Source organism: Mobula hypostoma, chromosome 30 (genome assembly GCF_963921235.1).
Source record: "Mobula hypostoma chromosome 30, sMobHyp1.1, whole genome shotgun sequence".
Lineage (NCBI taxonomy): Eukaryota > Metazoa > Chordata > Chondrichthyes > Myliobatiformes > Myliobatidae > Mobula > Mobula hypostoma.
Window position 1 is genome coordinate 5,764,491 of NC_086126.1, and position 27,284 is coordinate 5,791,774.

The following is a 27,284-nucleotide window of genomic DNA, read 5'->3' on the forward strand; positions in this document are numbered from 1 at the left end:
GCAACGCGTCACGCTGGCCGCCGTGCTGCCGTGCTGCCCAACTCTTACTTGCAGATTCGATTTGGCTGCCTGGATCCCGGAGGTGACCAGGCCTCCTTGAGGCCTGTTACCATGGAAACGAGCAGGCCCGTTCCTGAGGGAATGGGCAGGCCTGCGCCCGTGGAACAGAGGAGGGGGAGGGAGGCAGTCTTGGGGAAACTGACCTGGATCTCGGCACCTCCTCCCCGGGTGCCGAGAGGGCCTCCTTGACACAATTACAGGAAATCAACAGGTCTCTTCGTAATCTACCTTCTCTTGTATGGCGATGGTTTGGGCTCAAACTCGAATTGTTCCCAGTATGGCTTGATTCACTTCCTGTGTCTGCTGCTCAGTCCATGGCCCCCGTTGGCCCCGAGATAAGAACTTAAAACATAGGAACAGAATTAGGCCATTTGGCCCATCGAGTCTGCTCCACCATTTCATCATGGCTGATCCATTTTCCTTCCCAGCCCCCAGTCTCCTGCCTTCTCCCCGTATCCCTTCATGCCCTGACCAATCAAGAATCTATTAACCTCCACAGCCGCCTGTGGCAAAGAATTCCACAGATTCACCTCTCTCTGGCTAGAGAGATTCCACCTAATTTCCGTTCTAAAAGGACGCCCCTCTATTCTGAGGCTGTGTCCTCTGGTCTTAGATTCCCCCACCATAGGAAACATCCTCTCCACATCCACTCTATCAAGATCTTTCACCATTCAATAGCTTTCAATGAGGTCACCCCTCATTCTTCTGAATTCTAGTGACTACAGGCCCAGAGTCATCAAACACCCCTCACAAGCCATTCAATTCTGGAATCATTTTTGTGAATCTCCTTTGAACCCTCTCCAGTTTCAGCACATCCATTTTAAGATAGGGAGGGGGGAGGGAGTGTCGACTCAGACCATGAGAGGCCTGTGTTTTCATGCCTTACGAGGCGCAGATTGGAAGTCTGTGTGGGGCGCCACTCCTCACACAGACACCAGAGCAATGTGTGGTTAAGTGCCTTGCTTAAGGACACAAACACGCTGCCACAGCGGAGGCTCGAACTAGCGACCTTCAGATCACTAGACGAACGCCTTAATCACTTGGCCACGTGCCCAACACACGTTTTAAGATGAGTGGCCCAAAACTGCTCACAGTACTCCAAGTGAGGCCTTATAAAGCCTCAACATTACATCCTTGCTTTTATATTCGAAATGAAATGAATGCTAACATTGCATTGGCCTTCCTCACCGCAGACTCAGCCTGCAAACTAACCTTTAGGGAATCCTGTACAAGTAATCCCAAGCCCCTGCACGCCTCTTTTTTTTTGTATTTTCTCTCCATTTAGAAAATAGTAGTATGTTTTTATTTCTTCCACCAAAGTGCATGACCATACACTTCCGGAAACCGTATTCCATCTGCCATTCCTTTGCCCGTTCTCCTAATCTGTGTAAGTCCTTCTGTAGCCTCTCTACTTCCTCAAAACTGCCTGCCCCTTCCACCTATCTTCATAGCTGATTTCTCTTTCCTCACTCGTGAAAATTGGATTTTGTTTTTTGTGGCGGCTGTGCAGTGCAATGTAGAAAATTACGACAGTGCTCCACAGAAGCCTTGGGCACCCGAGCTATATATACGTACGTGTGGGTGTGTGCGTGCGCGCGCTTAAGATGCTTGATTCTGACTCCCTCTCTCGCTCGCTCTCTTGGCCTTTCCTCCTCACACTCACTCTTTATCTCCTTCCTTCCGAACTGTAGACCCTTTTTCGAGGGGATGTCCCAGTCCAGCTCCCAGACCGAGTTCGGCAGCCTGAACAGCAAAGGCAGCCTGGGCAAGGAGCTCGCCAGCCCGGTAAGTGTTGACAGACTCCGAAGGCTGGGGTGTGGGGGGGTCCCGGTGCTGTGGCTTGTCCCGACTAATAACGACTCCTTTTCCTTTCCATCCCGGGGCTCCCCCTCGCCCCGCCACCGCCAGCCGGAGGCGGCGCCCAGTGAGAAGCTCAGAACATCCCGCGGCAAGCTCACGGACGACGCGGCCTCAGAGTCCGAGATCCCGGTAAAGTACTGGGTCTCCCAGCCGAGAGCTCGGGTCTCCCTTTCCCTGGGGCTAGCGGGCGAGCCCATTCCGCAGGAATCGTAATCCCTGCCAGGGTTTGCACTGCCGCGCACGGTTGTGGGGGGAGGTGCAGGGTTTGCGGGAGGGGGCGGCGAGGAGGGAGCGCTCCGCTCTAGGAGCGGTGAGGAGGGAATGCCGCAGTGTGGGAGGGGCGGAGGGAAGGGAGCGCCGTGCCGTGGGAGGGGCAGCGAGGGGGGTACGCAGCACAATAGGGTGGGGGTGGGTGTTGTTGAAAGATTATATCAATGCCAGGGGTATTTTAATTGCAAGCTGCAAATAATGTGTTTTATGAAGTCCAGAATACTGCATTCATTTCATTTTCATTTTAAAATCTTTTTATTAATCATCATTGAAAATCAACAACAAAAAAAACATTAAAATAATCAAGTCAACGTATCAATATGTATAATAAGAGTTAAACTATCAACCAAGCTAAACTGTATAGTAATGTATTTCTGTGATAATATAATTATTTGGATAAATTTTTGTGTGTATAAAAATTGGGCCAGGAAGGAGGGATTGCCATCCTCTGGGAAGAACAATGAGGAGGGTTTGCCTCACTCTGAGTTACAAATCCCTCTGCCTCTCAAATGCATTTGTAAGTCCCCACAGACAAGTAGAGAGCTTACCTCTGCGTGCCAGGCAACAGTGGTTTCGGAGCTAACGTTGCCTGGAGCAATTAGTTTGATCGTTATATCAAAGCCAGAACTGAGATCGTGTCCCACAGCTGAATGGTGTTCAGGACTGGAGATTGTTCATTGTCATTCAGAGGTTTCAAAGGTACATTTAGTGTCAGAGAAATGTATACAATATGCATCCTGAAATGCTTTTTCTTTGCAAACATCCACAAAAACAGAGGGGTGCACCCAAAGAATGATTGACAGTTAAATGTTGGAACCCTAAAGTTCCCCCTCCCCCGCTCCCCTCCCTCCCGCGTGTAAGTGGCAGCAAGCAACGATCCCCCCCCACCCCCACCGGCAAAAAAAAGCATCGACACCCGCCACCGAGCACTTAAGTGTGAGCAAAGCAACGGAAAAGACACAGACTTGCAATTATCCAAAGACTACCCGTTTCACCCGGTATTCGACATACCACAGGCTCTCTCTCTCCCTAATAAAGGAGAAAGAGATGTCCCTGTTTCACAGCGAGATCAGAATCAGATTTAATATCTCTGACATGTTGTAAAATTTCTTGTTTTTGCGGCGGCAGTACAGTTAAATACACAAAAGAACTATAAATTTCTTTAAGAAATGTATTGGACTCCGCTTAATTGGGACACATCTGAACTTTCATTTGCAAGTTTCATTTGGGACTGAAATTTCATGGAAATACTTAAGGTATATATAAAAAAAACTACTGTTTAACTGAGTAACAAATTATCTATTTAAATAAACTACAGAACAAATTAAAACACAACCTATACTATATAGTTTTTATACTTTATTGTCACCAAACAATTGATACTAGAACGTACAATCATCACAGCGATATTTGATTCTGCGCTTCCCGCTCCCTGGATTACAAATCGATAGTAGATATTAAAAATTTAAATTATAAATCATAAATAGAAAATAGAGAAATGGAAAGTAAGGTAGTGCAAAAAAACTGAGAGGCAGGTCTGGATATTTGGAGGGTACGGCCCAGATCCGGGTTAGGATCCGTTCAGCAGTCTTATCACTGTTGGAAAGAAACTGTTCCCAAATCTGGCTCCTGAGCCTTCTCCCGGAGGGAAGAGGGACGAAAAGTGTGTTGGCTGGGTGGGTTGTGTCCTTGATTATCCTGGCAGCACTGCTCCGACAGCGTGCAGTGTAAAGTGAGTCCACGGACGGAAGATTGGTTTGTGTGATGTGCTTCGCCATGTTCACGATCTTCTGCAGCTTCTTCCGGTCTTGGACAGGACAACTTCCATATTACTACAGTGCTATAAATCTGGGTATTAGTTCCTAATAGTTATTGACAGAAGATTTCGTACAGTGTATGCTAACATGTTCTTTTGATTGACTCTAAATGACCAAAATCAGTGCAGGCACCTAGTGAAGATAATGGACTGCCTACATACAATTTTTTTGACGATTGAATCCTCCAAATCTTCATTTCCATTGTAACATTTAAGATGATGGTCGATGCCTTCAAATTCCTCATAGTTCCTAACTTGTTGAAGTAGTGAAGTTGTTCCATTCCCACTCCTGGCCGTATCTGGCATCTCGAAGCCCGAATGCTTGAGCCCGCAGTGAGCAGAAGAGTTCGGAATTCTCTTTCTGCTGGCTTCTCGCAAACTTTCAGTGACAAAAATCGCCGCTTTTTGAGCACAAACACGCCCAGCCGACGCTGTTTTAAAAACTGTTCCCTCTAACTACGGCGTAGTACTTAATGGCCACACAAGCCTGACACTGGTTAGAAATAGTGATGCTCGGTGCAGGAGACTATCTGTCACTATAGATATCTGAACTCAGCGGCCACTCGTTAATGCAAACATCTCATCAGCCAATCACGTGGCGGCGACTTAACACATCAAAGCATGCAGTCACTGTCAAGAGGTTCAGTTGTTCAGACCAAACACCAGAATGGGCGGGTGGGGGGGGGAAGAAATGTGATCCAAGTGAACGGTGAATGATTGTTGGCGCCAGATGGGGTGGTTTGAGTATCTCGGGAACTGCTCACCTCCTGGGATTTTTACGCACAGCAGTCTCCAGAGCAGGGGTTCCCAAGCTTGGGGTACATGGACCCCTCGGTTAATGGCATAAAAAAAGTTGGGAATTCCTGCTCTATAGAGTTTACAGAGAACGGTGCGAGAAACGAAAAACGTCCAGTTAGCGGCAGTTCTGTGGGTGAAAACGCCGTGTTAACGAGAGAGGTCAGAGGTGAACGGCCAGACTGGTTCAAGCTGACAGGAAGATGACAGTAACTCAAATAACCACTCGTTACAACAGTGGTGTGCGGAAGAGCATCTCTGAACGCACAACACGTCGAACCGTGAAGTGGACGGGCTACAGCAGCTGAAGACCACAAATGTACACTCAATGGCCACTTTATGAGGTACAGGAGGTCACTGATAAAGTGGCCGCTGGGTGTTGATAGACTTGAAGCAAGAGAAACTCTCTTCTAGGTGGCTAGGTAGCAGCAGGACTGAAGGTCTGAGGTGTGAGGGTAAAGTACTGGTGCTTGGGGCAGAGGACGAAGGACGCTGAGGGGCTTTGGAGAGAAGTGGCTCAGGTGCAAGTATGATTATGAAGACGCGCAGTCCTCTTTTATTGTCATTTAGTAATGCATGCGTTAAGAAATGATACAATATTCCTCCAGTGTGATAACACAGAACACAGGACAGACCAAGACTGAAAAAACTGACAAAACCACTTAATTATAACATATAGTTACAACAGTGCAACAATACCATAACTTGATGAAGAAGTCCGTGAGCACGGTAAAGTTCAAAGTCTCTCAAATGTCCCACATCTCACGCAGACGGGAGAAGGAAGAAAAACTCTCCCTGCCATGCCGACTCTGGGTCATCCGAAAACTTCGAGCTCTGATCAGCTCTCCGACACCGAGTACCGAGCGCCATCTCTATCCAAGTGATTCGACCTCCTTCTCTGTCGCCAAAAGCAGGCAAGGCCGGGGATTTTGAGGCCTACCCTCTGAAAGATTCCCAACCACGCAGTAAGGACAGCAGCGAACGAGCGTTTCAGAAATTTCTCCAGATGTTCCTCTGTGCTTTCACGTCCATTCTCCATCAAATCAGAATTGTCCACGGCCCCTATTTAACAAATATGATATCATTTTCCACCGGAGGGCTGCGCACGCGTAGGCGTGCTGCCATCTTCTCCTCCCGCCTTTCCCAATATGCCCCTTAATTGGGACAGGAGACTTGCTGAACAGTTTCTAACTTAGAGCGAGCAGTTTTTAAATAGCGTCAGTAGCGTGTGTTAGTGTTTTTTAAAAAAAGCAGCGATCTTTGTCACTGATAGTTGACGGGAAATAAGAAGTACTACAATTTGGAACTGTTCTGCTCACTGTGGTTTCAAGCACTCAGGCTTGGAGATGCCAGAAACGGCCGGGAGTGAAAATGAAACAATTTCACTACTTCAACAAGTTGGGAACTACGAAGAATTTGAAGGTAGCAGCAATCATCTTGAATTTGCAATGAAAATGAAGATTTGGAGGATGAAATGGTCAGAAGCATTGTATGAAGATTATCTGCAGGAGGTGTCTGTGCTGAATTTATTCATTTGCAATCAAAATAACATGGCAGCATATGTTGAATTCCTCCTTCAATAAGTATCAGGAACTAATGCACAATTTTATAGTACTGTAGTAGTATAGGTAGTGTTCTAATATGTTCTATAGTTCATTTAAATACATAATATGTTACTCAGTTATAAAGGTAGTTTGCCCCTTTTTTTAAAATACTTTTAACTATTTCCATGAAAATATAGTGAACTGGGATCGCTGCTTAATTGGGCCGATATCTACTTGTCCCGATTCAAAGTTTCAAAGTGTGTTGATGATCAAAGAAGACATAAATTATACACCTTTGAGATTTGCAGGCAATCTTAAAGCAATTTATAGTTGTTTTTTACTGATACGTATTGTGTTGTACCACTGCTGCAAGGGCAACAAACTTCAGGACATAGGCCAGTGATATTAAACCTCAGGGTTGTATTTGGTGACATGGATACGTACTTTGATAAATTTACTTTGAACTTTGATGTCATGGCCATACCAATGGGGAGCATCTCACTGGTTCTTTCCCATTACACCGAAGGTTCATCTCGGGTCTGTTGTTGCCCTAGTCTGAGTACTCTTGTATATCCTCGGCCCCATACTGTAGTGGACACAAAGGGGAGAGTCTCTGGCACCCAGTAGATTGTTTGTTTGATTGTCTCTCCCTTCCCTGGGCCCTTTCTCCCTCTGCCCTCTGTGTGCTCGTGTTGGGATTTTCAGCGTGGAGTCTTTGGGGTGAAAGTCTGTTTTAACCCCCTGTTGAATTGTTGCCACAGGAATTGACGGAGCAGGAGGCGTTTGGGGAGCTCATCTCGACGGGGTCGAATTCCGATAGGTCCAAACCACTCGCGAAGAGCAGCAAATCCGAGAGTCAGACCTTTGCTTCTCCCAGGTGATTGGTCGCTCTGTCGGCACTGCCCAGTAACTGGCCTTACTGCCCACTCAGACTGACCCTCACTGGGGGATGGTCCCACACTCACACTGACCCTCACTGGGGGACGGTTCCACACACTCAGACTGACCCTCACTGGGGGACGGTCCCACACTCACACTGACCCTCACTGGGGACAGTCCCACATATACACACACACACACACTGACCCTCACTGGGGGACGGTCCCACACACACACTGACCCTCACTGGGGGACAGTCCCACACTCACACTGACCCTCACTGGGGACAGTCCCACATATACACACACACACACACTGACCCTCACTGGGGGACGGTCCCACACACACACTGACCCTCACTGGGGGACAGTCCCACACTCACACTGACCCTCACTGGGGACAGTCCCACATATACACACACACACACACTGACCCTCACTGGGGGACAGTCCTACACTCAGACTGACCCTCACTGGGGACAGTCACACACACACACACACACACACACACTGACCCTCACTGGGAGTGGGGACACACACACACACACACACACACACACACACACGCGCGCACCCCCTCACTGGGGGACGGTCCCACACTCACACTGACCCTCACTGGGGGACGGTCCCACACTCACACTGACCCTCACTGGGGACAGTCACACACACACACACACACACACACACTGACCCTCACTGGGAGTGGGGACACACACACACACACACACACACACACACACACGCGCGCGCACCCCCTCACTGGGGGATGGTCTCACACACTGACCCTCACTGGGGGACAGTCCCACACTCACACTGACCCTCACTGGGGGACGGTCCCACACTCACACTGACCCTCACTGGGGACAGTCACACACACACACACACACACACACTGACCCTCACTGGGAGTGGGGACACACACACACACACACACACACACACGCGCGCGCACCCCCTCACTGGGGGATGGTCTCACACACTGACCCTCACTGGGGGACGGTCCCACACACACACTGACCCTCACTGGGGGACGGTTCCACACACACACACTTACCCTCACTGGGGGACGGTCCCACACACACACTGACCCTCACTGGGGGACGGTCACACACACACTGACCCTCACTGAGGGACAGTCCCACAGACACACTGACCCTCATTGAGGGATGGTCCCACACACTGACCCTCACTGGGGGACAGTCCCACACACACACACACACACACACACACTCACACTGACCCTCACTGGGGGATGGTCCCACAGACACACTGACCCTCACTGGAGGACAGTCCCACACACACTGACCCTCACTGGGGGACGGTCACACACACACACTCTGACCCTCACTGGGGGACGGTCACACACACACTGACTCTGGGGGTGGGTCCTGCATGCCTGCGCGTGCACACGCGCCCCCGGGAAGTCGTTGACGCTGTGACCTGTGTTTTCAGTAAAGCCGATGCCAGCCACACTCCGAAGCACAGGCGGACTCCACTGAAGGATCGGCAGGTGACCCGGGCGCAGAACGAGCGGGCGAACAGCTCGGACAGTGAGAGGTCGCCAGAGCTCAGCATCCAGGTGAGGGAGCAGGCAGTTTCCGTCTTTCCCGGCGCGTGACCCCCGACCCGCCGAGTCTCACATTCCTGATGTGGTGTGCGGTTCCTTCGCCAGGTCCCTCGCAAAGTGGTTTACGACCAGCTGAACCAAATCCTGTCGGCGTCGGAGAGCAGCGTGCCGGAGACGGTCGTCATGGTGAGCACGGTGGACTGGCAGGGGCAGGTAGGCATCACCGGCGCCCGAGTGGAGGTACTTATTGAAAGCAGACCAGTACCCCCCTAACCTGGGGTACCAGAGTGTGTGTCTCCCTCCTCCCCCTCTCCCTCCCCCTCCCCCTCTCCCACCTTACCGTCTCCCCTCTCCCCTCTCCCCACTCCCCTCTCCCTACTCTCTCCCCTCTCCCCCTCTCCCTACTCTCTCCCCTCCCCCTCCCCTCTCCCTCTCCCCCTCTCCCCCTCCCCTCTCCCCCTCCCCTCTCCCCCTCTCCCCTCCCCTCTCCCCCTCCCTCCTCCCCCTCTCCCTCCCCCTCCCCCTCTCCCACCTTACCCTCTCCCCTCTCCCCCTCTCCCCACTCCCCTCTCCCTACTCTCTCCCCTCTCCCCCTCTCCCTACTCTCTCCCCTCCCCCTCCCCTCTCCCCCTCTCCTCTCCCCTTCCCCCCTCCCCTCTCCCCCTCCCCTCTCCCCCTCCCTCCTCCCCTCTCCCTCCCCCTCCCCCTCTCCCACCTTACCCTCTCCCCTCTCCCCTCTCCCCCTCTCTCCACTCCCCTCTCCCTACTCTCTCCCCTCTCCCCCTCTCCCTACTCTCTCCCCTCCCCCTCCCCCTCTCCATCCCCCTCTCCCCCTCTCCCATCCTCCCCTCTCCTTTCACCCCTCCCCCTCTTCCCTCTCCCCTCTGCCCTCTCATTCTCTCACCCTCTCCCTACCTCTCTCATTAACACTCACCCTTGCACTCCTCCCCTTTCCCTCTCTCGCCTCTTGCCCTCCCCCTCTCCCCTACCCCTCCCCCTCTATCGCCCTTCCCCTTTCCCTCTCCCTCTCGTTAACTCGCCCTCTCTCTCTCTGCACAGTACGTCTCCGAGCTGCTGCTGGAACAGAAGAGGGCCGTGGTCTGCACCTGCTCCATGATAGAGATTCAGACATCACTGTCAGCCATCCTCACCAGGATACAGCGCTAGTGAGTGTCCCCCCGAGTGACCTCCCTGTCTCCCCCGCATGATCTCCCTGACTCCCCCACGTGACCTCCCTGTCCCCCCGTGTGACCTCCCTGTCCCCCCGAGTGACCTCCCTGTCTCCCCCCCGAGTGACCTCCCTGTCTCCCCCCCGTGTGACCTCCCTGACTCCCCCACGTGACCTCCCTGACTCCCCCACGTGACCTCCCTGTCCCCCCGTGTGACCTCCCTGTCCCCCCCGAGTGACCTCCCTGTCTCCCCCCCGTGTGACCTCCCTGACTCCCCCCCGTGTGACCTCCCTGACTCCCCCCCGTGTGACCTCCCTGACTCCCCCACGTAACCTCCCTGTCTCCCCTCGTCTGACCTCCCTGTCCCCCCGTCTGACCTCCCTGTCCCCCCGTCTGACCTCCCTGTCCCCCCCGTGTGACCTCCCTGTCTCCCCTGTGTGACCTCCCTGTCCCCCCCGAGTGACCTCCCTGTCTCCTCCATCTGACCTCCCTGTCTCCCCCGTGTGACCTCCCTGTCACCCCAGCGTGACCTCCCTTTCTCCCCCGCGTGACCTCCCTGTCCCCCCCGCGCGCCGTGAGACGGTGGGTTCGATCCTCAGCCCGGGGGAACAGTGACCCTGGGATCCGTCCCAACGTTCGCAGTGCGGGGCTCCAGGTGGGAAACGATCCGTGTTTGATCCACTGGGCTTCTGATCCGGAGCTCTGAGGGAGGGGCTGTACTCTTTGAGGGAGCTCCACTCCTTTGAAGAGGCGGCACTGAGGGAGCTTGACCCTGCCAGAGGGGAAGCATTGAGGGAGCTCCACTCTGTCAAAGAGGTAGTGAGGGAGCTGCACTCCATTAGAAAGAGCAGGATTGAGGGAGCTCCATTGTGTCAGCATTGAGGGAGCTCTGCTCTGCCAGAGGGGCAGGATTGAGGGAGCTGCACCCGCTCAAAGGAATAGTGAGGGAGCTCCACCCTGCCAGAGGGGCAGGATTGAGGGAGTTCCTTCCTCTCAAAGGGGTAGTGAGGAAGCTCCACTCTGTCAAGGGCAGGATTGAGGGAGTTCCATCCTCTCAAAGGGATAGTGAGGGAGCTCCACCCTGCCAGAGGGGCAGGATCGAGGGTGCTCCACCCTGCCAGAGGGGCAGGATCGAGGGAGCTCCACCCTGTCAGAGGGGCAGGATCGAGGGAGCTGCACCCGTTCAAAGGGATAGTGAGGGAGCTCCACCCTGTCAGAGGGGCAGGATCGAGGGAGCTGCACCCGTTCAAAGGGATAGTGAGGGAGCTCCACCCTGTCAGAGGGGCAGGTTTGAGGGAGCCTCCACCCTTTCGAAGTGGCAGGACTGAGGGAGCTCCATGATGTCTGCAGTACAGCAGTGAGGGAGCTTCAAAGTGCTGGGCAGGAGTGAGGGATCTCCACTCTGTCAGAGGGCCAACCATGAGGGAGCTTTGCAGCGACAAAGGAAGGGGCTGCTGCCTTTTGTGCAAGGCCTTAAACGCGGACCTGCCCCTACGACTCGGGCGGCCGCTGAGATCCTTTGGGGTTGGGTTTGGGGTACGGCCGCAGCCTCGCTCTCCTGACCCCCCACCGTGCCCGCGTTCCTTTCCGCCAGCTGCAACTGTAACGCGCCAATGCCGCGGCCGGTGAAGGTAGCCGCCATCGGCGGGCAGAGTTACCTGGCCGCCATCCTGCGGTTCTTCGTGGAGCAGCTCGCGAACAAGACGTCGGACTGGCTCGGTTACCTGCGCATCCTGGTGGTCCCGCTGGGTGAGTGTCGCCCTCCGCCGCGGTGCGGGGGTGGGGTGGAGCGGGGTGGTGGCCGTTTTTGTCGGCGTCGCTGGCGAGGGACTGTATCGCTTTACGCTGCGGCGCTGGTGACCCGCTTTCAATTCCCGCCACTGCCTGTGAAGAGTTTGCACGTGCTCCCCCGTGACCGCTTGGGTTTCCCCTGGGGCGGGGGTGTGGCTCCAGCTCCCCCCCACCGTCCCAAAGACCTACAGGTTAGGGTTAATGAGTTGCAACAGGCCCTTCAGCCCATCTAGTCCATACCCAACTGTTATTCTGCCTAGTCCCACCACCATACATGGACCATAGCCCTCCAGGTCCCTCCCAGCAATGTACCTATCCAAACTTTTCTTAACTCACATCCACCGCTTCCTCTGTCAGCTCGTTCCACACCCTCACCACCCTCCGAGTGAAGGAGGTCCCCCTCACCTTCCCCTTAAAACTTTCACCTTTCACCCTCAATCTCTCCCTCAACGTTGCAAAAAACGAAGGAGCTGGTTGTGGACCACAGGAGGGACGGAGACAGGCTCACCCCGATTGACATGGACGGATCTGGGGTTGAGAGGGTGGAACAGCTTTAAGTTCCCCGGCATCCACATCACCGAGGACCTCACGTGGTCTGTACACACCGGCTGTGGGGTGAAGAAGGCACAACAGCGCCTCTTTTACCTCAGATTGTTGAAGAAGTTTGGTATGGGCCCCCAAATCTGCAGGGACACAGTTGAGAGCTTCTTGACTGGCTGCATCACTGCCTGGTTTGGGAACTGTACCTCCCTCAATCGCAGGACTCTGCAGAGAGTGGTGCGGATAGCCCAGAACATCTGTAGGTGTGAACTTCCCATGATTCAGGACATTTACAATGACAGGTGTGTAAAAAGGGCCCGAAGGATCATTGGGGACCCGAGTCACCCCAACCACAAACTGTTCCAGCTGCTACCATCCGGGAAACGGTACCGCAGCATAAAAGCCAGGACCAACAGGCTCCGGGACAGCTTCTTCCACCAGGCCATCAGACTGATTAATTCACGCTGACACAACTGTATTTCTGTGCTATATTGACTGGCCTGCTGTTCATACTCTTCATTATAAGTTACCATAAATTGCACATTTAGACGGTGACCTAACGTACAAATTTTTACTCCTCATGTATATGAAGGATGCGAGTAATAAAGTCAGATCATTTCAATCCAGCCCATGACCTCTAATAAGGCCGTAAGATCTAGGAGCAGAATTAGAGGACAACGTGATGCCCAGTGCACGGGGTGGAAGGGGGCAAGTGGTCTACTAACTATTGGAGCCTCCTCCATATTTCCACCTTTATTCTCCCCCTTCCAGGATTTCACCCTGTTGCCAAGTACCTAGCATCACTGGACAGCAAGTACAACACCCTCTTCCTGGACGCCGCGTGGACTGAACTGTTCAGCAAGATGGAGCCGCCCAGTACCGGTAAGACAGGGCAGCCGGGGTTGGCGGGGGGGGGGGGGGGCGCGCGCGAGGTGAGCCAGCTAGGGGATTAATCAGAATCAGGTTTCTAATTCCATTGTTTAAAAAGGGCTCTAAGAGTGAACCTAGCAATTATCGGCCTGTGAGTTTGACGTCAGTGGTGGGTAAGTTGATGGAAAGTATTCCTAGGGATGGTATATATAATCATCTGGATAGACAGGGTCCGATTAGGAACAGCCAACATGGATTTGTGCGTGGAAGGTCACGTTTGACAAATCTTATTGAATTTTTTGATGAGGTTACTAGGAAAGTTGACGAGGGTAAAGCGGTGGATGTTGTCTATATGGACTTCAGTAAGGCCTTTGACAAGGTCCCACACGGAAGGTTGGTTAGGAAGGTTCAATCGTTAGGTATTAATACTGAAGTAGTAAAATGGATTCAGCAGTGGCTGGATGGGAGACGCCAGAGAGTAGTGGTGGATAACTGTGTGTCAGATTGGAGGCCGGTGACTAGTGGTGTGCCTCAGGGATCTGTACTGGGTCCAATGTTGTTTGTCAGATATATTAATGATCTTGATAATTGGGTGGTAAATTGGATTAGTAAGTATGCTGATGATACGAAGGTGGAGTTGTGGATAATAAAGTAGGTTTTCAAAGCTTGCAGAGAGATTTAGTGAAGATTTGATAGATGTATACAGAACTATGAGGGGTATAGATAGGGTAAATGCAAGCAGGCTTTTTCCACTGAGGTTTGATGGGACTTCAACCAGAGGTCATGGGTTAAGGGTGAAAGGTGGGAGGTTTAAGGGGAACATGAGGGGAAACTTCTTCACTCAGAGGATGGAACGAGCTGCCAGCACAAGTGGTGGATGTGAGCTCAATTTCAATGTTGAAGAGAAGTTTGGATAGGTACGTGGATGGGAGGGGTATGGTCCCGGTGTGGGTCGAATGATTAAGTGATTCAGCACGGACTAAACGGGTCAAATTGTGCTGTACTTTTCTATGACTGATATACACTCATTGGCCACTTTATCCACTTTATCAGGTAACACACACAAAATGCTGGAGGAACTCAGCAGGTCAGGCAGCAGCTGTGGAAATGAATAAACAGTTTTGGGCCGAGTCCCTTCCTCAGGACTGGAAAGGAAGGGGCGGGGAGACAACAGAATAAAAAGGTGGTGGGGGGAGGAGGAGGCTAGCTGGAAGGTGACGGGTGAAGCCAGGGAGGTGGAAAAGGTCAAGGGTTGGAGAGGAAGGAATCTGATAGGAGAATAGGGTTGACTTTATTATCTACCTCCAGTAGCAGATAAAGTAGCTACTGAGTGTATGTTCGTGGTCTTCTGCTGTAGCCCGTCCACTTCACGGATTGATATGTCTTCAGAGATGCTCTTCTGCACGCTACTGTTGTAACGGGTGGTTATTTGAGTTACTGTCGCTTTCCTGTCAGCTTGAACCAGTCTGACCATCCTCCTCTGACCTCTCTCATTAACAAGGCGTTTTCGTCTGCAGAACTGCCACTCACTGGATGGTTTTAAAAAAAGTTTTTCTGCCCTGTTCTCTCCAAACTCTAGAGCAGGGGTTCCCAACTTGGGGTCTGCAGACCACTGGGTTAATGGTAGGGGTCCATCTCATTAAAAAAAAGTTTGGGAACCTCTGCTCCTGTCTGAAAAGAGGGTGCTGTCCAAGTTGCATGCCATCTTGGACAATGTCTCCCATCCACTACATAATGTACTGGGTGGGCACAGGAGTACATTCAGCCAGAGACTCATTCCACCGAGATGCAGCACAGAGCGTCATAGGAAGTCATTCCTGCCTGTGGCCATCAAACTTTACAACTCCTCCCTTGGAGGGTCAGACACCCTGAGCCAATAGGCTGGTTTCCATCTGGCATAATTTGCATATTATTATTTAATTATTTATGGTTTTATATTGCTATATTTATACTCTATTCTTGGTTGGTGCAACTGTAACGGAACTCAGTTTCCCTCGGGATCAATAAAGTATGTCTGTCTGTCTGTCTGTCAAAGACTGTTGTGCGTGAAAATCGCCCAGAGATCAACAGTTTCTGAGATACTCAAACCACCCCATCTGGCACCAACAATCGTTCCACAGTCAAAGTCACTCCGATCACGTTTCTTCCCCCCCATTCTGATATTTGGTCTGAACAACAACTGAACCTCTTGACCGAGTCTGCATACTTTGATGCATTGAGTTGCTGCCACGTGATTGGCTGATTAGAGATTTGCATTAACGAGCGGGTGTATCTGTTAAAGTGCCTACTGAGTGTTTCATGAAATTAGTTACTGTGTGGCAGCAGTACTGTGCAAGGCATAAAATACACTATGAAATACATATAAAAAGAGAAATAGTGCAAGTGAGGTAAGTCACACAAAGTGCTGGAGGAACTCAGCAGGTCAGGCAGCTTCTATAAAAATGAATAAGAGCCGACATTTTGGGCCGAGATCCTTCATCGGGGCTGAGGAGGAAGGCGGTTGGTGCCGGAACGGAAAAATGGGGGCGAGGGGAAGGAGGCTAGCTGGAAGGTGAGAGGTGAAGCCTGGCGGGTGGGGAAGGTCACGGGCTGGAGAAGGAGGAATCGGACGGGAGAGGAGAGCGGACCGTGGGAGAAAGGGTAGGAGGAGGGACACCAGGGGGAGGTGATGGGCCGGTGGGAAAAGGTAAGAGGCCAGACTGGGGAATAGAAGAAGAGGGGAGGTGGTCTCCCAGCCCTTTACTTTTCCGACTCACATGTTACCTTCTGGAGACCACCATGGTGCTGCCCTTGCCTACATCTCCTCCGTTTCCCAAACGTCCACGCTCACCCCATTTTCCACCATCTTAACAGTGACCAACTTCCCCTCGTCCTTCCCTCCACAACTTCTGCCACCTCCAAAGGGATCATACTGCCAGACGTATCTTTACCTTCCCCCCTCCACCCACTCCGCTTTCCTACCCCACCCCTAAGTTTCACCAATCGCCTTCTAGCTCGTCCCCCTCCCCCTCCCCTCCACCTTTTTATTCTGGCGTCTCTCCCCCCCCCCTTCCGCGATGATGGAGCACGGTCGCTCCTTTGTGAGTCCACGTTGGCCCGTCCCGCCCCGCTGACGGCTTGCTGTCTGCTCTGACGCCCCGCAGATCCGTTGGACGTGGTCGGGCGGGTCACGCAGTACATATCCGGCGCGCAGGTGTCTCACCAGCTCCCGATCGCCGAGGCCATGCTGACCTGCAAGCACAAGAGGTAATCGGGCACTCGCATAGGCGGGGGGGGGCACGGTCTCGGAACGGAGTGACGTCCCTCTGGAACGGAGCTGAGCGGGAATTTCTTTAGCCGGGGGTGTTGTATCGGTGGAGGCCAAGTAGGATATATTTAAAGCAGAGGTCGATAGGTTCTTGAGGGTGACGGGGGGGGGAAGGCAAGAAACTGGGGTGGAGGGGAATAATAAATCAGCCATGATGGAATGGCGGGGTACACTCAATGGGCTGAATGGCCTAATTCTGCTCCTCTGTGGGTGAGTGAGTGTTGGTTGGTGTGGCTTCCTGTCCTCTAACAAACTTCCCCTTTCCCTTCTCAGTCACGAAGATGATTCCTATCAGAAGTTCATTCCCTTTATTGGCGTGAGTACATCGTCACCTGACTATTGCTGATTTAACGGTTTGTGCTACGTAACCAAACACGGCCTCCCTCTCTCACCCTCGTCTCTCACACTCGGCCATTCTCACGTGCATAATCCTCCCACTCCCCTCCCCCTCAGCCTCGAACCCCTCCCCCCTCCGCCTCGAACCCCTCCCCCTCCCCCTCCGCCTCGAACCCCTCCCTTCAGCCTCGAACCCTTCCTCCCTCCGCCTCGAACCCCTCCCTTCAGCCTTGAACCCCTCCCCCCCTCCGCCTCGAACCCCTCCCTTCAGCCTTGAACCCCTCCCCCTTTGCCTCAAACCCCTCCGCCTCGAACCCCCATCCCCTCCTCCTCCATCTCAAACCCCTCCCCTCAGCCTCGAACCCCTCCCCCTCTGCCTCGAACCACTCCCCCTCCCCCTCCACCTCGAACCCCTCCCCCCTCTCCCCTCAAACTCCTCCCCCTCGACCCCCCCCTGTGCTCCCCCGCTTCCCTCCCGCGCTCTCCCTCCTGAAGGATGAAAGTCCGTGTTAATTTATGATATTGTTGATCCTGCAGGTGGTGAAAGTTGGAATTATTGAGCCCTGTCCCTCCGCCGCAGGTACGGATATCTCTGGGTCAGCCGATACCTGAACTTGCCAGTGTCGTCCTGCCTGCATCTCTGCCAACCCTCCCACCCCACTCCTTGCCTTTCTCTCTCTCCCCCTCCCTCCATTGCTTCCCTGCTCCCTCTCACCTTCAATTTCCCTCACCCTCCCTCCCCTCCCTCTCTGTGCCCCTCTCCTCCTCCCCCACCCTCTCTGTATGAAGAGGGGTGTTGGTGAAAGTAAAGGCGTGTATAATTAAGTCGGGTTGGCAGAGTTTAGGAGGGATTCGTGGCCAAATGGGACCAACTCGGGTTGGAATCTGGGTCAGCATTGATGATTTGGGCCGAATGGCCTGCTTCAAGCTTTTGTTTGTCACAAGCGCGCATGGGAACGCAGGGTGAAATGCATCGTTTGCATCAGTGACCGGCAAGTGTCGCCGTGCCCCCGGTGCTAACGTAGAACGCCCGCCATCCGCTAACCCTAGCCCCTACGCCTTTGGACTGTGGGAGGAAACCCACGCGGTCACAGGCTGCTTCCAGAGCAGGAGGTCACGCTTTTTTGTTCGTGCCTTAATTCTCTCTCTCTGTCTCTCCCCCCCGTTGCAGTGACAGCCGCCGAGCCGGAGGACGCAGCGTCGGCCGCGAGTTTCGTCCCCTCCACCTCCCCTCCCCACAGCGCGAGCTCTGCTCACGTCAAAGAGGCGCTGTCCACGCCCCCCTCCTCCCCGTCCATGAGCGGCGGCCTCTCGTCCACGAGGTGAGTGCGGGTGGCGGTGGGTGGGGCCCGGGCGGTGACCGGCACTGTCCTGGGGGCGGAAGGGCTAAAACGTGCGGGGGGGGGGGTTTTGGCGGCTCTGGTGGGGGAGATCTGATTCTGGTTCCTGTGTCTTGCGCAGCCCGGGCGGCAGCGGCGGGGAGGCCATGGGCCTGCAGGTGGACTACTGGCTCTCGCAGTCGGTGGAGCGGCGGAAGGAGGGCGAGAAGCGGGACACCAACGCCAAGAACACGCTGAAGAGCGCCTTCCGCTCGGTGCAGGTCAGCCGGCTGCCGAACGGCGGGGAGGTCACCCCCTCCGTCACCATGTCCATGACGGTGGTCACCAAAGAGAAGAACAAGAAAGGTGAGGGGGGCAGGAGCGAAGGGGTGTGTGTGGGGGGAGCGCGCGGGTAGTGAGGCCGATGGGAACAGGCCCAGTGGGACCTCTGAGCCCTGGGCTAGAGTGTCTGAAGTCGGAGCGGAGGAGAGGCAGACTGTCCATCTAAACCGAGAGCGAGGTTTGATTGATCTAAGCGGCAGGCCGATTGGATAGGTCGGGTACGTGGCAGCAGGGTCCAGGCCCAGAGTGTATCGATACGACAGGGCCCGGGGTCCTAGCGCGGGGAGCGGCCCGACGTATGGGCGATTTAAACACCGGGCTCCGGATGGGTTGAAAAGGCGGAGGCGAGGGTCGGGCCTGTTCTGCGCGATACTTACTCAGCTCTGCGCTGTACTGAGGCTGCGGCCTACTCCAGGCTTCGTGTCTGAAGGCTCACTTTCGTTCTAAATGCTATTTGCTTTTATTGTTTGCACGATTTTGCCGGTGGCCAAGTGGTTAAGGCATTGGACTAGCTACCCGAAGGTCGTGAGTTTGAGCCCCAGCCGAGGGAACGTGTTGTGTCCTTGAGCAAGGCACTTAATCACACATTGCTCTGCGACAACACCGGTGCCAAGCTGTATGGGTCCTAATGCCCTTCCCTTGGACAACATCGGTGTCGTGGAGAGGGGAGACTTGCAGCATGGGCAACTGCTGGTCTTCCATACAACCTTGCCCAGGCCTGCGCCCTGGAGAGTGAAGACTTTCCAGGCGCAGATCCGTGGTCTCGCAAGAGTAACGGATGCCTTAATTCCTCTCGCTGCACATTGGGTGTTTGACAGTCTTTTTCAAAATGGGTTCTTTTGAGTTTCTTTATTCTGTGGCTGCCCTGTAAGGAGACGAACCTCAAGGTTGTATAATGCATAAATACTTTGATAATAAATGTGCATTGAACTATCTGACCTCGTGCCTTGTGCTCCGTACCCCCATGTGCAAAAGCTCGGTCTCCAGTGAGAATTGCCTGCTTGGAGAGCTGATATCAGCCATTAATGGACCTCAACTGGTTGAAACGCCATCAACTTAGATTGAGGAGCGCCCTGTAGTTCAAAGTTTATCATCAGAGTATACAGGCCTGAGATTTGCTTCATCGACCCGCACCCAGACCTTGGCCCTCCACACCCGTCCCATCTGTGTACTGTACTGATCGAAACTTCTCTTAAATATTACAATTCAGCCTCTGGAAAAACTTTCCCCTCTGGTTTCCCATAAATATTTCACCTTTCACCCTAAACCTCTCGATCTAATCTCACCAAGCCAACATGTTGTCACCCTATCTATCTCCCTCGATTTTCGTACGCGGCCATCGAATCTGCGCTCCACGTCCTATAAATCAGATCCTCGAGTTCCGGCAACATCCTTGTAAATTTTCCCTGTGCTCTTTCAACCTTGTTTACACCTTCCCTGTAGGTAGGTGACCAGAACTGCACACAATAGTCCAAATTAGGCCTTGTCTGGCACAACTTCATCGTAACACCCCATCTCCTGTACTGGGTGCCCTGATTTACGAAGAGCAATGTGCCGAGAGCTCTCTTTACGCCCCTACCTGCCCGTGATGCCACTTGCAAGGAGTTACGGACCCGTATTCCCGGTCCCTGTCGCGCTCTTCGGAGCCCTGCCATTCAAAGATTCAAAGTGCATTTATTATCAAAGTATACAGCACTGAGGTTCGTCTTCTCTACAGACAGCCACGAAACAAAGAGAAAAAACCCACGAAAAGCATTCAGAGAGAAACATCAGACACACTCCTGCGCGCACAAAAAAAATCAGACAAATGACATTGAAAAAAAGAGAGAGAGAAAGACAGAACACATGTAACCCTGAGGTTTGGCTAGCGGCTTCATTTAGGGGAAGACAGCCTCTGGCCCGGCCAGACTTCTGAGAAATCTTGTTTGGGTGGATGCTACGTGATGAGTTCCCCTGTTACAAATCAGTACCCCGAAATAACAAACGGTACACGATATGCAATTAAACGATTGAGCTTTATAGTTCTTAACTTGACTGTAGGGTTGGTAAAGAAAAAGGGCCCATTGTCATGAAACAGTCTAACGTGTAACATTGGACTCGTGCTTTTCCCGTCTGTTCGTTCTCCATCGATTTCGTCCCCCCCTCAGGCGTTGACTCCTGACCCCATTCCACATCCATTCCGTCCTGCAGACTATGACTTCCCCTGTTCTGGCATCTTCTCCCTCCGTCTTCCGGCGAACAAAAGCCCGCAAAACCTTCGCTCGGGCGCACAAGAAAGGAAAGTGCCTCCCCCTCATTGGACGCCGCACATTCCAAAGCCCCCCGGTTATCCCTGGTCGTAACCCAAACACTGCTGCTACAGAGAAACCATCACATTAGCCGGTCGTTACACGTAAAGCGCCAATCCACAAAGGGAGTCCAGGCGTGTTCGGTTTCAGCTCGATCTAGCGCTGTGTCGTCCGTGAACTTCTCTGGCGCAATTCTCTGTAAACTCAAGGGACTGCTGTGGGCGAAATTCCCGGAAGATCAGCCGTTTCTGAGATACTCAAGCCACCCCATCTGGCACCAGCAATCATTCCACGGTCAGAGTCACTTGGATCACGTTTCTTCTCCCATTCGGATGTTCAATCTGAACCTCTTGACCGTGCCAGCGTGCTTTTAAGCATCGAGTTGCCGCCACGTGATTGGCTGGGTGGATATTTGCATTATCGGGTGTACCCAATAGCGTGGATACTCAGTGTAGATGGGAGAGAGGAAGTAAGGTTCAGTGTTGATGGACGGCATAGAGGTGATGGGCCGAAGGGGCTCTGCTGTACAATGCTGAGTCAATGATGGATTCAAATATAACAGGAGGTCATTTGGCCCACTGAATCCATACTAGCACGTAGAGTGGGGGGTGAAGCATACAGCCTCGTGGTGCTCCTGTTCTTGTTAATTATTGCTAATTATCTATCCTTGCACTGCTGCCATCAGGTAGAAGGTACAAGAGCCTCAGGACTCACACCACCAGGTTCAAGAGCAGTTACTACCCCTCAACCACCAGGCTTCTGAACAAAAGGGGTTAACTACATTCGCAACACACTGGAGGAACTCAGCAGGTCGGGCAGCATCCGTGGAGACGAACAGTCAACGGTCTTGGCCCGAAACATTGACTGACCGTTTCCACAGATGCTGCCCCACCTGCTGAGTTCTTCCATCGTATTGTGAGTGTTGCGTTGACCCCAGCATCTGCAGAGTATTTTGTGTTAACTACATTCGCTTGCCCCATCCATTGAGACGTTCCCACAACCAATGGTTTCACTTCAAGGACTCTCTATCTCATTATCTTATGTTCTCGTTATTCATTGCTGTTTATTAATATTTGCGTCTGCACGGTATATTGTCTCCTGCGTTCTGGCTCATCTTTCATCGATCCTGTTTACAGTTCCTATTCTATAGATTTGCTGAGTGTGTCCGCAGGAAAATGAATCTCAGGGTTGTATGTGGTGACATATACATAACTTTGGTAATAAGATTTACTTTGAACTTTGAGTTGAGGACGGCTGGCGCTTGTTTAAACCGCAAGGCAGAAGAGTGGGGAGGGACGGAGAGGCTCGGGAGAGCAGAGTGGGTTTAACTGTTCCTCGTCTGCAGTGCCGACGATATTCCTGAGCAAGAGACCAAAGGAGAAGGAGGTGGACTCGAAGAGCCAGGTCATCGAGGGCATCAGCCGCTTGATCTGCTCGGCGAAACCGCAGCAGCATAGCACGTTGAAAGGTCAGTCGGCGTGGCGGGGGGTGAGGTTTGGCTGCGCGAGTCTCCCATTGCCTAACCCCGCGTGACGTGTGTGTGTGTGTGTGTGTGGCGGGGAACGGGCACTGTGAACCAGATCTGGTTAGGGCGTCGCCAAAAGTTCTCAAAACCTTCAGGAGCGCGAGGCAGGAAGGCAACCCCTCCAGCCCGGTGGCCCAGAGTGGATCTTCTGAATTCCGACAGCCCTCAGGACTGGAAAAGCTACCACCACCCTCTGGTTCCCCCTCTCCCCCAGGTTCCACTCTCCTCTCCAATCAAATTCCTCCTCCTTCAGCTCTCTACCTCTTCCACCTATCACCTCCCAGCTTCTTACTCCATCCCACCCACCCACGTGCCCCCTCACCCGAGACCTTCCAGCTTGCATCCTTTCACCTTTCCCCACCCCACCACCACACCTTTTTCTGGCTTCCAGCACGCCCCCACCGCTTCCTTTCCAGTCACGACGTTTCCATGGGAATCCTGATGACCTGCTGAGTTCCTCCAGTATTTTGTGTGTGGTATGCTACAAAGAAAGAAAAAAAAAGATTGTTTTTGTCACACGTACATCGAAACGTACAGTGGGATGCATCGTTTGCGTCAAACCAGATTAGCAAAGCAAGTGGGGGGGGGGGGAAATGCCACCATGCTTTCTTAGAAACATAGGAACATAGACAAATAGGTGCAGGAGTAGGCCATTCGGCCCTTCGAGCCTGCACCGCCATTCAGTATGATCATGGCTGATCATCCAACTTAGAACCCTGTACCTGCCTTCTCTCCATACCCCCTGATCCCCGTAGCCACAAGGGCCATATCTAACTCCCTCTTAAATATAGCCAATGAACTGGCCTCAGCTGTTTCCTGTGGCAGAGAATTCCACAGATTCACCACTCTCTGTGTGAAGAAGTTTTTCCTCATCTCGGTCCTAAAAGTCTTCCCCTTTATCCTCAAACTGTGACCCCTCGTTCTGGACTTCCCCAACATCGGGAACAACCTTCCTGCGTCTAGCCTGTCCAATCCCTTTAGAATTTTATATATTTCAATAAGATCCCCCCTCAATCTTCTAAATTCCAGAGAGTATAAACCTAGTCGATCCAGTCTTTTAATCTTTTAATGTGGATAAATATTCATGACAGATGCAATTTAATGTGGATAAATATTCATGGCAGATGCAATCTAATGTGGATAAATGTGAAGTTATCCACTTCGGTGGCAAAAATAGGAAAACAGATTATTATCTGAATGGTGGCCGATTAGGAAAAGGGGAGGTGCAACGAGACCTGGGTGTCATTATACACCAGTCATCGAAAGTGGGCATGCAGGTACAGCAGGCGGTGAAAAAGGCGAATGGTATGCTGGCATTTATAGCGAGAGGATTCGAGTACAGGAGCAGGGAGGTACTACTGCAGTTGTACAAGGCCTTGGTGAGACCACACCTGGAGTATTGTGTGCAGTTTTGGTCCCCTAATCTGAGGAAAGACATCTTTGCCATAGAGGGAGTACAAAGAAGGTTCACCAGATTGATTCCTGGGATGGCAGGTCTTTCATATGAAGAAAGACTGGATGAATTGGGCTTGTACTCGTTGGAATTTAGAAGATTGAGGGGGGATCTGATTGAAACGTATAAGATCCTAAAGGGATTGGACAGGCTAGATGCAGGAAGATTGTTCCCAATGTTGGGGAAGTCCAGAACGAGGGGTCACAGTTTGAGGATAGAGGGGAAGCCTTTTAGGACCGAGATTAGGAAAAACTTCTTCACACAGAGAGTGGTGAATCTGTGGAATTCTCTGCCACAGGAAACTGTTGAGGCCAGTTCATTGACTATGTTTAAGAGGGAGTTAGATATGGCCCTTGTGGCTACAGGGGTCAGGGGGTATGGAGGGAAGGCTGGGGCAGGGTTCTGAGTTGGATGATCAGCCATGATCATAATAAATGGCGGTGCAGGCTCGAAGGGCTGAATAGCCTACTCCTGCACCTATTTTCTATGTTTCTATGTTTCTTCATATGAAAGTCCTGCCATCCCAGGAATCAATCTGGTGAACCTTCTTTGTACTCCCTCTATGGCAAGAATGTCTTTCCTCAGATTAGGGGACCAAAACTGCACACAATACTCCAGGTGTGGTCTCACCAAGGCCTCGTACAACTGCAGTAGTACCTCCCTGCTCCTGTACTCGAATCCTCTCGCTATAAATGCCAGCATACCATTCGCCTTTTTCACCGCCTGCTGTACCTACATGCCCACTTTCAATGACTGGTGTATAATGACACCCAGGTCTTGTTGCACCTCCCCTTTTCCGAATCGGCCATCATTCAGTGGCATTTGCGTGCTGGGCCCGGGATAAATTACTCTGAGGTGTTCACACCGAGGAATTTAAAGTTGCTGACCCTCCCCACCTCTGGTTCCCCCCCCTCCCCCGATGAGGACTGGCTCACACACCTCCGGTTTCCTCCTCGAGCTCCTTGGTCTTGAGGCGTAGGCCATTCAGCCTATCAAGTCTGCTCCGCATTGAGTCGAGAGGTTGCTGCTCCACGAGCCCCATGATTTTGGACAGCCTGGGGATTCCTGCCCCCTTTGCGCCGATGGCCACGTCTTCAGCTGCCAGGCTGGCCGAGTTCTGGAATTCCCTCCCCTTCCCCACTCCCGTCCTTCCGAAGGCATCCCTCCTTGACTTGTGCTCGTGCGTCCTGGCATCTCCTCCTGCAGTTCAGCTGCACCGAACAGCACAGCCCAGCACAGGCCCTTCGGCCCACAATGTTGTGCCAACCTTTAAACCTGCTTGTCAGAGCAATCTAACCCTTCCCTCCTCCATGACCCTCCATTTTACCATCATCTTGTTTCTATCTAAGAGGCTCTTAAATGTCCCTAATGTATCTGCCTCGACCACCACCCGTGGCAGGACGTCCCACACACTCACCATGCTGTGTGTTTGTGGAAAAAGAACTGACAACCCCGCCCCCCCATACTTTCCTCTAATCACTTTAAAATAATTAGATTTTTTTTTAGATTATGAGAACACTCAGTCCTCTTTTATTGTCATTTAGAAATGCATACATGCATTAAGAAATGATACAATGTTTCTCCGGGGTGATATCACAGAAAGCAGGACAGACCAAAGACTAACACTGACAGAACCACATAATTATAACATATAGTTACAGCAGTGCAAAGCAATACCATAATTTGATAAAGAACAAACCATGGGCACGGTAAAAAAAAAGTCCCAAAGTCCCCGAGTCGATCGACTCCCAAGTCCCCGATAGCAGGCGGCAAAAGGGAGAAACTCCCTGCCATAAACCTCCAGGCACCGTCAACTTGCTGATGCCTTGGAAGCAGTCGACCCCAGCTGACCCTGAGTCCATCCGTCCGAAAACCCTGAGCTTCCGACCAGCCCCTCCGATACAGCCTCCCGAGCGCCATCCTCTGCCGAATGACCTCTCCCCGGCCGCTGAAACACGCCAAAGCCGAGGATTTCGAGGCCTTCAGCTCCGGAGATTCCGGTTACCGCACAGTAATTATCGTTTTTTAAAAAATTCATTCATGGGAGGTGGGCATCGCCAGCTAAGCCAGCGTTTATTGCCCGTCCCTAGATGCCCCTCGAGAAGGTGGTGTTGAGCTGCCTTCTTGAACCATTGCAGACCCGGTAGCTACACCTTAAAATTCTGCCCCATATTAGCCATTTCCGCACTGGGGGAAAAATCTCTGGCTGTCTGCTCGATCTCTGCCTCTTATCACTTTCCTCTCTTCCCCCCCCCCCATCTTCCTTCACTCCAAGGAGAAAAGCCCCAGCTCGCTCAACCTCTCCTTGTAGGGCGTGCTCTGTAATTCAGGCAGCATCCTGGTGAATCTCCTCTGCCCTTCCACATCCTTCCCGTAATGAGGGGACCAATTCTTAAAACAAGGAGTGCAAAAATAGAAATTTAAAAAGTGGTGAGGTAGTGTTCATGGGTTCAATGTCCATTTAAAAATCTGATGGCAGAGGGGAAGAAGCTGTTTCTGAATCATTGAGTGTGAATCATTGATGGTAGCAATGAGAACAGGGGACGTCCTGGGTGGTGGGGGGACCTTAATGATGGACGCTGCCTTTCTCCTTGAAGATGGCCTGGATACTACGGCGGCCAAGTGCCCATGATGGATCTGACTGAGTTTACAACAATAAGTGTGGCCTAATCAGAGTTTTATAGACCTGCAACATTACCTGGCGGCTCCTGAATTCAGTCCTGGACTAGTGCCCGCGGGTCTGGTGTTCTCGATTATTTATTGCTAATCCATTTATCGTTAGGCACAATCTGTTCTCTCCTGTGCCCTATTCTGTCGTGGTTATTATTCCTGAGATGTATTGTGTGTGCTCATAAGAAAATTAATCTTACGGTAGCCTATAGTGAGGTATGTAACTTTAATAATACAGTTTGCGCCGGACTTTGAACTTTTAATGAAGGCCAGCACACCATTCGCCTCCTCAACCACCAGCGCGGTAACTTTGAAGGATCTGCTAATCTGTTCTATTTCTGATAAATCAGGGAGGGAAGTTAGTGAATTATCTGTGCTCTCTGTTTTTTGCAGTCTCCATCGACGGGCTGGATTGGAACGACGTTAAATTTTTCCAGCTGGCGGCCCAGTGGCCGACTCACGTGAAGCACTTCCCCATCGGACTGTTCTGCTACAGCAAGCCCGGCTGCTAGCTCACCGCGGAGGGGACGTTTGCACGGGTGCTCTCGGGGGCCGGGAGGGGCCCGGCGTCCGCCAGGGAGGACGCCTCGGGAGCGGGAACCAGAGCCGATGTTAAAGCTGCCCCACGCCTCTTCCCCTAAACCCTTCCCCTCGGTTTCTGAAAGGAATGTCGCAGGAGGCCAGCTGTGTAATGGTAGCGTGTCTGTGTGTCGGTCTGTGTCGGTGATCTCCACGTTCCGTGTGTGTGTGTGTGTGTGGTTGTCCCGTCAGTGGTGCTGGTCTACACGTCCGTGTCTGTGATCTGTGGTTGGCCCGTCCCTGCCTGTAGTCGCCCGATCTGTTTGGCCCACCTAAACTCTGGACGCCTTGCAGATGTAGCCGGG

General features: G+C 52.4%; 1 protein-coding gene across 4 annotated transcripts in view; it reads left to right on the forward strand.

Annotated features, from left to right (window-relative positions):
* Positions 1 to 26,929, forward strand: part of LOC134339705 (phosphofurin acidic cluster sorting protein 1-like) — a 67,059-nt gene extending 40,130 nt beyond the window's left edge. For all 4 annotated transcript variants that reach the window (XM_063036428.1, XM_063036427.1, XM_063036430.1 and 1 more), the window contains exons 10-24: positions 1,752 to 1,845; positions 1,969 to 2,049; positions 7,107 to 7,222; positions 8,676 to 8,802; positions 8,896 to 9,003; positions 9,850 to 9,956; positions 11,554 to 11,708; positions 13,062 to 13,172; positions 16,304 to 16,406; positions 16,741 to 16,783; positions 17,341 to 17,383; positions 17,975 to 18,125; positions 18,265 to 18,488; positions 22,098 to 22,220; positions 26,794 to 26,929. In XM_063036428.1, the coding sequence (XP_062892498.1) occupies positions 1,752 to 1,845; positions 1,969 to 2,049; positions 7,107 to 7,222; positions 8,676 to 8,802; positions 8,896 to 9,003; positions 9,850 to 9,956; positions 11,554 to 11,708; positions 13,062 to 13,172; positions 16,304 to 16,406; positions 16,741 to 16,783; positions 17,341 to 17,383; positions 17,975 to 18,125; positions 18,265 to 18,488; positions 22,098 to 22,220; positions 26,794 to 26,912 (1,705 nt within the window). In that variant the 3' untranslated portion in view covers positions 26,913 to 26,929. The remainder of the gene's footprint in view (positions 1 to 1,751; positions 1,846 to 1,968; positions 2,050 to 7,106; positions 7,223 to 8,675; positions 8,803 to 8,895; positions 9,004 to 9,849; positions 9,957 to 11,553; positions 11,709 to 13,061; positions 13,173 to 16,303; positions 16,407 to 16,740; positions 16,784 to 17,340; positions 17,384 to 17,974; positions 18,126 to 18,264; positions 18,489 to 22,097; positions 22,221 to 26,793) is intronic.
* Positions 26,930 to 27,284: the final 355 nt, after the last annotated feature.